General features: G+C 34.3%; 1 protein-coding gene across 3 annotated transcripts in view; it reads right to left on the reverse strand.

The window, feature by feature from the left end:
• Fstl5 (follistatin like 5) overlaps positions 1-12,886 on the reverse strand; it is a 527,925-nt gene that overhangs the window by 222,083 nt on the left and 292,956 nt on the right. For all 3 annotated transcript variants that reach the window (XM_028754928.1, XM_028754930.1, XM_028754929.1), the window contains exon 6: positions 684-850. In XM_028754928.1, coding sequence (XP_028610761.1) covers positions 684-850 — 167 coding nt within the window. The remainder of the gene's footprint in view (positions 1-683; positions 851-12,886) is intronic.

The raw sequence follows: 12,886 nt of genomic DNA on the forward strand, positions 1-12,886 counted from the left end.
ACTCTCTCTCTTGCTAGACCCTGGCCTGCGGACCGGAGCAGCAGAACTGGCCGGCCTTTACAAAGTAGCAGAACCTGACGGCCGTTACAAAAAAAATGACAGTTACATATTCCTAAGTTAATAGACATATTTAATACTTAAGGAATATATATTTTACAAAACATAATTTATATTTTCAGGTAACTAAATATTACTCCTCCCCAACAACTTCTAATAAGTCTAAACATACATGCGTACACACTCTCTCACACACACATACAACATACACTCATGTACATTATCACATGTCTTACGTGTGGAAGTCTTAAATTTTATTCTTGAACTCTGAACAAGCACAATTTCATTCATGTAAGTTTGAGCTTAAATAACTGTTTGCTGAAATAATTATTAAATGTTAATTTACTAGGCTGACAATTTACTTTTTAAAACTAAAGAGATATTTACAAAAATGTTGTGATGATATATTCTGTCACTAATTCACAACTACATAATCTTCCTATATCAGTATGTATGATATACGTAATTACATCTGCTCTGTTGGGCACCTACCAACTGGTAGATATACAATCTCACTCTCTTCTACTTTGTATCCAGTATTTCTTTTGTTCCCCAGATACCACAGAGCCTGAAGTAAACCATGCAAAATGCACATACTGGACAGCATCTCTGTTTCACATACTCACATTGATGTCTTCCAAATCTAAATTATTTAGAACAATGTTGTTCCTCTTCCATATGATAGGGGGTCTCAGCGTTCCCACAATGGCACAGCTCAGAACAGCACTTTGTCCCACGGTGGCTGCCGTAATGCTTACTCTCTGCTCTTCAGGCAAACTCAACTGAATCACCTCTGCAATGATAACGTATCAGTATTTTATTGATGAGTAGGTTATTTTCCAGCATTAATTAGTATGAAGGTTTTTGAATAGCAGCGATTTTGGCTTTTAATTTGAATTACAGAGAAAAAAGTGAAATGAATAAGAGAGAAAATTGTTTCAAATTAAAGGTCAAAATGACATTTCAATTTAATTGATTGATAAGCATCCTCAGGAGGAAACGAACAACTAAACGTGAAATGAGTAACAGGAGGAGAGTTAAAATAAGCCTGGCAGATTATACCTGAAAAAAGAATAATTAAACTACCAATTCGACACATACTGTGTCGTTAGTATTGAAATAAAAATGATGTTGTTTATTGTTTATTGTCTGATGGATTGATAATATATGAGAGGTGAGATCATTGTTGGCCAGCTTTGGAGAACAGTTGCAGAGCTGATTCCGTAAGATGTATCATTAAGCCGGAACACATAAACTGACTCTAAAGACTGTAGATTTATTTGGGAGATTGTAAGAGTAGAAAAAAAGTAAAAACCCAAATTTCACCAATCACATACCAATGAAGTGACATTATGTTTGTTTCCTCTGTCTGAGGGCTGATACAGTACAGTCTTTTTCTGGTCTTTGAATTTTATGCATGAACATGTCTTTTATCTAATACTCATGTGTCTATCAAGGATTATACAGAGTCATGAGCACATTTTTTTTTTGAAACATGTCTGTGGCTTTTCTCTTTTCTGTCAATTCTTACCAGATGAGAATTAACAGCCAGCCAGTGACAATGTGTCTCCCATTTCTGCACCCACGTGGATCTGCCCTGTAGTCCCTGCCTAATGTTAAGACTTTTATTCTGACTCACTGTTGTTGAATGTTATAGTTCAACTTACTTAGCCTGAGCCAGGTTAAAAATGTCACAATTGTCAGCTCGGGTCTAGACACTTCCTATGGGGACTGAGTGGCCCCCAATATGTCTTTTAATTTGAACTGGTATAGTAACTATAATTTCTCCCCTGATACCTCTCATCCTTTCTCACAATTTACGGTTCACTTTTTTTTTTCTTATTTTTGTTCTTTTAACTTTATCTGTCTTGAAGGGAAATACAAGTGACTTTAGTATGATTTAACAATTCAACAAATGGATGTTTGGAGTTTGGTACCATAATCAGTCTCAATACTGTTAATGGCATGATTTTACATTGAAAGAATAGGGGAAACATGACATCTACATTGTCCTTATGCCGATGGGAAGGGCCTACGTTAAATGATTTGTGTGACATTTAGCACCGTCCTACACATGAGTAACTGGGGAAGTCAGAAATAGGCAAACTCCTATTCTATTACACAGTATCTTGTCTCCAAGGCAAGAAGAATTGCTGTTTAGGTTCTTCCTATTTCCCATTATTCAAGAAGTGGGAACTTATTACAGAGATTCAATCCAGTATCTTCTTTTGAAATTACATCAGAAATCCTGAAAAACAGTTAGCAATTACCTTGCTGAGTCATGTGTATAAACACTTTAATTATTCCTCAATAAGATATACTGATACTTATAAACAAATATTATAAGGAAACCACTGAAAACATAGTTTGTATATGCTTTTACTTGAATATATATACAAACAATAGCATTTGTTTTAATTTTTTTATTGGATATTTTATTTACATTTCAGATGTAATCCCCTTTCCCCATTTATCCCCCTCCCCATTTTTATAACATTCTGTATAGTCATCTTTTACTACTTGTGTTCAGACCACAGCTTGTTGTAATAACAACAGTCATTTTAGTTCTTTTGACTATACCTTTACTCTAATGATAAACATTTTAATAAAATGAAAATTAAGAAAGTCATGTGTAACACGATGCCAAGTATCCTCTTGTGTGTTGCACCTTGATGAATCCCATTCTTTGAAAACTGAGGTTAGAGAATCAGAACTTTAATTCCTTCTTGAGCTACACAATGAGACTCTGGTCAAAACAACAACAAAAATCCCCAAACAACAACAAACGTACGTAATATTCAGCTAAAAGTTACCTGTGTGGAGTGTACATAGAATGTTTTGAAAAGGTTATGCATTTTGCTGTCTCATGATTGGCACATCTTTCTAGAAGCTCTCTCTAGTATCCAAGGGAAGAAGTCAAATTCTGATGATGCTATCTCTGGTCTCAAGTTTTTAATATTCTGAAAATACGCCATTTCCACTCTAGCTCTTTATTTTTCTATTCCTGACTAATAATTTAGCAAAGCAAAATCATGTCAATTACATACTTATTGTGGGTTACTATCTATTTTTGTCCTTATCTTTGGGGTTAAGAAAGATACTTGCTTAGTGTAAAATCAAGAAAAATTGTGTTGGAACTTCAGCACCAAGTGAGAAGCTAGATATGGGGAGCATGCACTTGCTAACTCCAGAGCTAAGCAGGCAGATAGGAGGCTCTTTGCTAGTGGCTTATAAGCATAATGTTATTACGCACTGTGTAAAGGTTATCTTTGTATTATTCAAATGCTGCTTTTTCTGCACCCATATCTGGTTGCAATTCTAAACTTTCCTGCCTGAATGTTGTGGAAGCATTGCTTTTCTAATTTGTTTTCTGTTTGTCAAGAAAAGTTGATCTGCCAATGGCTGAGGAGTGGAGAGAATAGGGCTCTACTTCTGATCTCAACCAGGGTCAGTAGAAAGGAAGATAGGATTCACCAGGAGGAAATGGTCCAGGAGCCACCAAGAGAACACACCTGGTGCAGAGAGAACCAGGTCAATACTAAAATGCAAATATCTTGGGGTTTTGGGCTAGGAGGTAGCCAGATTTGTTTAGAGGAATAGAATTTAATCATTGTTCAACTATAGTGAATATAAACTCAATTAAATAAATCCTATCGTCTCTGTCTCATTTATTTGGGAGCTAGATGAAATAGAAAAAAAAATGTGATTTTGAAAATTGCAATAACACTGGCTAGCCACCCTAGGCTAACCAACGACCTCCAGATTCCAATCAGTCAGAAATAATAAGAATGTTTCATGATGTATAGCACTTGAAATTTTAGATAGTCCTCTGTGCATACAACGTGTGTACACACACAGGCATACAGACACACATTTTTTTTTATTTTTACCCTATTTTATTAAAAGTAGGTTCTTGTCTCATACAATATGTCCTGATTACTGTTTCCCCTCCCTTTCCTCCTCCCAGTACCTCTCCACCTGCTATCCCATTTGGATCCACTCCCTATCTGCCACTCATTAGAAAGAAATAGACCTCTAGGAGATAAGAACAAAAAAGTCAAAATATAATATAATATAATATAATATAATATAATATAATATAATATGATAAAACAAAAATCAACAGATTGAAGTTAGACAAGGAAATCTTACAAAAGGAAAGCACCAAAGCAAAGGCACAAAAATCAAGGACCCATTCATTTCCACACTCATGAGTCCAATAAAATACAAAACTGAAAGCTATAATATACATGCAGATGACCTAGTGCAGACCCATGTTGGCCCTGTGCTTGCTGCATCAGTATCTGACAAACCTGTTTAAAAACATAAATAAATATATAGATAAATAAACAGCAGGAACCTAACTCCAGAAGAAAAAGTCAAATGATAAATCTGTTCTAACATCACTGATATCTGGAATATTTGTGACATATTCATTATAATAGCGACTAAGCAGAAATTTGTGTAAAATATGAGGATAGATAGAGAATAAGATAAGAACTTGTAAATCTTGGTGAAGCTAAAAACAGAATGATATTAGTTTGACTTAATTATTTTTAATGAATAAGAACTGAACACCAAGACTATCTTAAATTAATTATGCATCTACTTTCCAGAAGCTAAGTGGAGATTTTGCTACATAACTAACAAATAAATGCAGTGGTTTCACAGTGGCAATAATCTGGATATACATATAACATGTATAATCTCAATGAAGTATAAGAGAAAATTAATCACTGTTATATTTAATAACATTTACTTCTCTCTACTCAAGCAAAACACTTAATTAGTGGCAAATACTAATAACAAATTAAATAAGAAACAAATAAAATATAATTAAGTATCTTAGATGGAATAAATTGATTATTCTCATAATGTGAGAGCTATGATGACTCAATATTCTGATTTTAAATAACTGTGAAATTTAAATGATTTCATCAAGGAATAAAGTTGTAATAAAGTAAATGCTAGTCTGGCTTAGACAGGCCAAGGTATACACTTAATTTATTACAGTAAAGTATATAAAATTATAGACTGAATGTATACAAAATGTAATATTTTTTATTATAGGTTGCACTATAAAATAAAAATTAAAGCAAAAGAGTAAGTCAAACCTTATTTTGCTTTGGCTAAAAGAGTGTATATCATGTGGCTTTATGCAACTGCATAAATGGAATAAATTAAACATAGTAAACAAGAAAGTGTATATGTATCTGAATGTCTTTGTGCCTACAGAGGCTAGAGTATGTATGTGACCCCACTGAGGCTGAATTTATAGGCCATTATCATCAACCTGGTGACCATAACCAAACTTCAGCAAAACACACTCTTAACCTCCTAGCCATTGCTTCAGCACAAACATAATCTAGCTTAAGGGCACTCCTGTGTTCTAGGAGAAGAGGGCTGACTCTAACAGCAAGGACTGTACCTGGGGTCAAATTTTTATTCAATTGATAGCAAAATGCAGAATTAATAAGTAGGAAACATGACAAAACATATTTGTAACATAAAATTTATAAAGATATACATTGAGTATAGATGAAGCTAATGAAAATGACCTTATGTCAATCTGAAAGTAAAACAATAAGTATAGTAGATTAAATGATGCAAAGAGAATATTTGAAATTGAGTTTCTTGAAAATGTAAAGATTAGCAATAAGTAGATTGAAGATGCTGCATAGATCTCAAGCAAAGATAACGAGACATTAAATAAAATCACATCCATAAAGTTTACAGTGAAATAAAAAAAATAAAACAAAGAGAAATCATAAATTATACAAAGGTATAAATTGCCTGTTTAATACTAAACAAAATACTAAACTTGGCAACATGTCATCAGCAACAGTAAAAACAAGACAAAGTCTTAATTCATGTACAGTTATGATACAAAATAAATCTCATCTCAGAATTTTTATACACATCTAAATTGAGAAATATAAATAATTTCTCCAGAAGAAGAAAGTGGAAATGAAGGGAGGGAGGCAGGAAGGGAGGGTAGGAGGAAGAAAGGAAGGAGAGAAGGAAGAAAAGAAGGAAGGAAGGAAGGAAGGAAGGAAGGAAGGAAGGGAGGGAGGGAGGGAAGGAGGGAAGGAGGGAAGGAGAGAGGGATGGAGAAAGAAAGCAAGAGAAGAAAGAAGGAACAAAAAAGAAAGGAAAGAAGGAAAGAAGAATAAAGGAAAGGAGGAAGGGGAAATGGAAGAAAGGAAGGATTGAAATAGTTGGGGAAGAAAAGAGGAAAAGGAAAGTGGGAGAAAACAGAGAGGAATGAGAGATGGGAAGGAGGAGTTGGAGCTGGGGAGGGACTGACAGGTGAGCTAAATCAGCAAAGCTGTTGGCCACTAGGCCTTGAAGCTGTTCCTCTAGCAAAACACAAGTGATCATAGCTGAAAGCTCAAAACTGCAGAAAGGAGGTTAAAAGACAACAAAACAACAACAAAAACAAATTTGAGAAGGAACTTAAGATAGTAGTGGAAGGAGAAAAAAAGAAGGGGAATGTTGTAAATACAATGCATACTTATGGAATAAAAATAATAATTTAATTTAATAAATGACAAGGAGAAGAATTATAACCAAATCATCCTACTTCGAGTAGCATGCTTTTGAATATTTTCATAATCTTGGTCAAGGAAAAAGTTTCTTAAGTCAACCACAGAACTCTAAATGTTATAAAATCATATAAAGGCACTATAAACCATATGTTATTAAACCATATAAAGGCACTATTAAGAGACCAAATCAACAAGTCATTGAAGATCAAATATACTGCTCAAAAATCTAACAAAATTATATGAATAAAGATCTCCAGCAGATGGTTATAAACTATTCACTAATCAATAGGAATAGCAAAAGATTTGAACAAATGTTCAAGATACTTGGCCAATCACACTTTGATTTAATATAGTTCCCAATAGCCCATGGAATCAGGGGAAGAAGCTCCCAACCCAGACCCTACAGGACTGGCTCGCAGTTATGAATAGTAATAACAATGGTTGAGATATATAGAGATATGCAAGTTTTAAATACTTTAAGCAAGAGTGCAACTCATATAAACACATTCTTTCTCCACTCACAGGTGAAGGCAAAGACAAACCTGCCTGTGTAGACAAGCTTCCTCAAACAAATTCAGCCCATGTTTTAAAGATGCCTACAGCAGTAAAACCAAGAAGCAAGTTTCAGGCATTAGGATGAGTTAGCATGAATGCAATGCATAAAGGACAACAAAACTCCATGGGGACAGGAATCTTAATGACTCAAAAAAGTGCATTTTTTTTTGTCTTTCCTAAAGAACAGGTAGAGGTATCTGGGATATTTCCTAAAACTGAATTTAGGATAGAATTAGTTCTGCCAAAATTCTGAAAGTATTATGTATTGTGATGATAAGCATAGCAGAAAGTATTAGCATATAATAACAAAATCACCTCCTTTCTAATACTGCTGGGAATGAGAAGTTAAGGAAGAATGAGAATAGGATCATTTGCATGAGGTATCATATAACACACGCATACACACACATTCTCTCTCTCTCTCTCTCTCTCTCTCTCTCTCTCTCTCTCTCTCGTGTGTGTGTGTGTGTGTGTGTGTGTGTGTGTGTGTCTTATATATTCAAAAATCAGCAAACACAAAGTACATTATGGAAAATATAAATCCTACTAATAATAATGATATGGAGAATAAATAACATGGAAAATATTATCAGCAGGGCAATATGGTATTGCTCCTACGTTAGTTTTATTTCTAGTGAACTGGGCACTTTCAGCAGATTGTTGCCTGTTTCCCTAAATTCCCTCATTTCAAAAATAAAGATGATAATTAAACTTTTAAGATTAATGTGAACATTATGATGTTGAAGTGTTAGTAAGGTAACTTCCAGGTTTAGTCTCAAGTGAATTATAAACAGACTGAAGCTAACTTTACTAATAATGAACAGTTGATACATTTCTGCATTGAGATAGGCATTAACTCACTATGCTTAGGATTATACATTAATGTTCATAATTTATTGCATGTAGAAGTCACACAATTATTAAATACATTAATTAATCACAATTAAAGATTTCACCCTGTGATTATTGGCTTCAGATGTTCTGCTTTGAATCTAATCTGTAGAACAAGGTACTCTTGGCATTATTCTGAAATTATATTCATGTTTGCAACCACCACTTAATATCATAATGATCCCTACTCTACATTTTAAAATATCCTGAAAATAACATTTAAAAATAATTTGAAAAAATTTGATAGTACATTCTAAATTTGTGAAAGAATAAACATGTCTAATGGTTGATGTACAAGGTGACTGTAATGTGACATAGACCTGTAGGCTTATGTGTCTAAACATGAGCTGTCATCACTCTTTGAAGAGCTTTGGGAGTCTTTGAGAATGGTGTCTATCTGATAAAGAGTCCACTGGGGACAGATCTTCAAAAGCTACATTTGTCAATCATATCTTTCTCTTGGTCAGTCTATAAAATATGATAATCTACCTAGCGGTTTCACAGACACAGACTCTTTTGCTCCTACTGGTAATTTTCCATACAGACTTATTTGAAATTTTGAGCCAAAATAGTTCCCTCCTTCCTTAGGTTGCTTCTGTCAAGCATTTGGTCAGGACAATAAGAATAATAACACAGGATGCTTTAAAATTTTTATTATAATCTAATTGGAATTCACCTCATCCTAGAGTTTTATCCACTACAATGGCATTCAATTTAACAAATCATAAATATTAGTTACAAGGATTGACAATGGTTTTGAAAAATCTAGTATCCATTTGGGAAACAATTTCTGTCAGGAGAAAGTAGCTAAGGAATTTGATCCTGTGTTGCTTCATTCCTAAAATTGGTCTAAGGAAATCCCAGATTCTTGCGCTGGAGATAATCAATTGATGCATTATGTGTAATTCTTTCCTTTTCAAAATTACACTCAGGCAGAAAGGTAAATTATACTGTTTCTTTTATGTGGTAAGATAGAATTTTGTCATATTATGTTAAACGAAGCCTTTAATATTACTGTTTAATTAAAATAATTCTGCTAAGAATTTGCTATTTACCAAGTGTCTCACTTACTGCTGATTAGCTGAAAGTGAGATCTTAGCATTGGTGTGTCATAGCCTTCCAGAGTGTGTTACATTAAAAGTTTACAGCAAATATATATGAAGGTCCTGGGACCAGAAAGCGGACCACTCATTTTTGGCCACACTTACTAGGATCCAAAGCTGGGCCTCCGCTATGTAAATGCAGAAATAAATTTAACACTTCATCCAGAATTAATTAGGCTATTGTGAGTTGACTGAACTAATCAAAATGCCACATTTATGCTGGAACATCACATCCATTATTGACTGTGGGAAAGCATCAGGATTAATTTCAATCATCAGAGGGGAGTCTGGGAATCTCCCTTGCAGTGCATGAGTCAAAAGCTTCAGAGGATGGATGAACATACAGTAATGGGAATAGACTGGTACCAAGCAGCAGAGTTGATTTGCTAATGATCTGCTCTTTCAGCTCTAGGACACGGCTGGCTGACTCAAATCTTGCCTTTTCACTTTCAAGGGTTTCTTTGAAAGGGTGTATATGTGATAAATTTTTGGTTCTTTTCCAGCTTTACTTTGTATGCACATTACTGTATATATACAGCTATAGTGTTCACTCAGATACACTACAGAAGATTTGGGGGTTTCAAAATTTTGTTTTAAACAGGTTCTTCATTTCAGCAAGTATTTCTACTATGCTTGAAAAAACAGGCTAAAGATCAAATTCAGCCTACCAATCCTTCTTTGTAATAAAAGAAAAAAAAAGCCCTTGACTTTTCTTGTTATCTCTTGTCCATTCTTTATGACTGAACCAATAAACACAACTACCTAGAGAATGTATGAAGATTATTGATATGTATGTGTGGGTCAGTATTCCAGCCACCAAGCAGCAGCACCACACAGTGGTGGATAGCTAGATCTATCACCACCCAGAAAAACATAAAGGAGTGTTTGTCTTTTTGCAGTGCTGGCCTAGTATTCACTATCTTCATCTTTTCTATATCTGATGTATCAAACAATGATTCTTTCTTCTCTTCTCTTGAAACCCAGTCAAAATACATTTTGTCAGGGAATATTCTCGGCTCAATGGAAAAAAAAAGTTAATTATTCTTTGCAAATCATTCATGGTAGTAATCTAAGGGTGGGAACATGGGAATGTGGTTGGTTCTGCTTAAGAGTATTCACATGTTAATAGAACTCATTTTAATTTAAATGCTTCCTTAACCACCAAAGTGTTAAAAGAATGCCTCTGAGAGGAAAAACCTCACCACTTTCAGTGGCCTCTTGCTGGAACCCAGCAGGACTGACCAAGGTCTTATTCAGATACCCTCAATGAACTTGAGTTTTGCAGACAGCTATTCCTAGTAATAGGCTCTGACCACATGGGACAGTTTTACTTTAGAAAAAAAAATGCAACTGTAGATCCTTTTGACAACTTTGAGGTATAACTATCTTATCCCTTGATAGTTTTTATTATTGTTACTTGGTATTAATTAAGCAATTTGAAGCTGTGTTAATTCATTGCAGGATCACATATACACAAAATGAGAACAGTGTAACAGAGAAGCATCACCAGCTCTGATCAGTTTTATAATCCTTGAGACAGGCTGACTCTATGACATGCTTCACATTAGCAGTACAGTAGACTAGGCCTAAGAAATCGACAAGTTCAGCGAAGCCCAGTTACTAGAAAATTCCAGGCTAGAGGCAGTTGGTCAGAAATTGCCCTGCCATCAGAAGCTGCCTAGCAGCCACCTAGCCTGAAGCAAAGACAATGGTTCAGCAACCAGCAACAGTTTCCAGCTCCCCACTATGCCCACCCCAATGGAATATGTCTAGAGATGGAGCAAGATAAAGATCACCTACCCTTGAATTTCCTAATGTGCTTTAAATCAGGACTGCAAGGTCACCTCGGGGCCTCTCTGTCTTGCTTAAGGAGACAACCCAGCATGCTGGACTTCTGCAGACTAAAACACTCTTTGAGTTTACATACTGTTTGACTCTAGGGTATCATTCTTTAGCGAATAATGGACCATTGCATCTTGGGACATCATTCTCCAAAGTTCCTGTGACATTCTGTAAAATTTAATCACTGGGGAAACTGGTGCCATCATTTCAGTCTCTGTTGGAGGGCAAGAGTCTCTCTTTAATGACCACCCTTCTTTAATGATTAGTAATCACAAGTGACCCAGACCCATCATAATAACTGGCCTCATTCACCTCATCCACAGTGCCTGCCAGGAAATGCACACTTTGCAAACACAGCAGTAAATTAACCCTTAAACATTTTAATGCAGCACAGTCTGCAGCCCTGATATGGTTATCTCACCATAGCAGCATTCAGAGCTTCTTGAATTTGTCTGCTGGGAAACTTCTTTGACAGTAAGTGATTAGGTCCTACTTCTAAAAACTCACTGCCTTTTTTTCTCTCAATGTTTTCACTCCATTCATACTTTAGCAGGAGTTTAAACACAATGAATGAGAAACTGGGAACATTCATCTAAGCCCCATTACTCTAGAAAGGCCAAGGACACTGAGAATTACAAATGTGTATGGTTAGTTTTACATTATAGACTTAAAATTGCTACAAAACAATGAGTAATTATGCAGTTGGTTTATGCACATTTCTGTCTACATACATTGTTTTAATCACTGCATGTCCTTCTATTCACATCTGTAAGACATACTATTCAGCAATATTACTACTTTGAGACTATGGATATTTAAAATCTTATGTCAATACAGAATAATTATAAGCACTCCAGAAAATTAAATGCTATCTAAATGTCAAATAAATTAGACTCATTTTCATCTATCTCCATCACCCAGAGAAGGTCTGTGAACCACTGTGAAATCAAGAATGTTAACGGACTGTCTGAATTGCCTAAAATAAAATACTGGAATTAAAGTAGGAGGAATTAAGTTGCATTGGTACAAATTACACATGTATGATTCTGTCAGTATAGATATGCCATTATATAAAAAATGCATAATTATTAATATGTAGAGTCTGAATAATTTGTATGTTTCTGTAAAACAACAAATGAAATCTACACTTTTATATGGGTAAAAGAATACATCAAATTCACATTCAAATAAGTACTAATCTCAAATTTATATTGAAATTATCCTGGAACAAGTACATGTTAGTATGATAGTTTATGTAAAATTTCAATATGTAACATGTAACGCTGTGTGATATAAATTATATAGTTCATTTTACTATAGGATATCAATTTACATTTCTGTGATTTACATAAAATTTTATTTTTAAATTCATGCAAAAACTTATAAAATGTCTTTACATTTACTTATAAGCAGCAAGTTATTTTGATATTTATTAATATTCTGTTAATGAGAAAGCAAAGTATTTTAACATTTTTTAATGTTTCTCTTTATGTAACTTTAAGATCTGTTCAAGCATTGTATTTCACATACAAATGTCAAAGAAATTAAACTTATTTCAGCTTTGTAACATTTGGTAAAGCTTTTAGAAAATTGGAGGATGGAAAGAAAATATTAACCCGTAGGTGTTTGCTAGCAATAGAACTTTCTAAATGCAAATATGTATTTTGGTAAGAAAATGAAACTTGAAGAATTGACTTTGGTTTTAAATATGAATTTCGTTAAGAACACATAAATTGGAAACAACAGAACTGAGGGAAAAAAATTAAAACTTCTTATAGCTAACTGAACACAAAAAGGTATACAACATAAAAGACAACAGAGGCAACACCATAATCTCCTATAAATGGAAATATATAATTATATAATATATGGCTAGAATATAAATCACCC

This window comes from Grammomys surdaster, unplaced genomic scaffold (genome assembly GCF_004785775.1).
Source record: "Grammomys surdaster isolate TR1022 unplaced genomic scaffold, NIH_TR_1.0 126039, whole genome shotgun sequence".
Classification (NCBI taxonomy): domain Eukaryota; kingdom Metazoa; phylum Chordata; class Mammalia; order Rodentia; family Muridae; genus Grammomys; species Grammomys surdaster.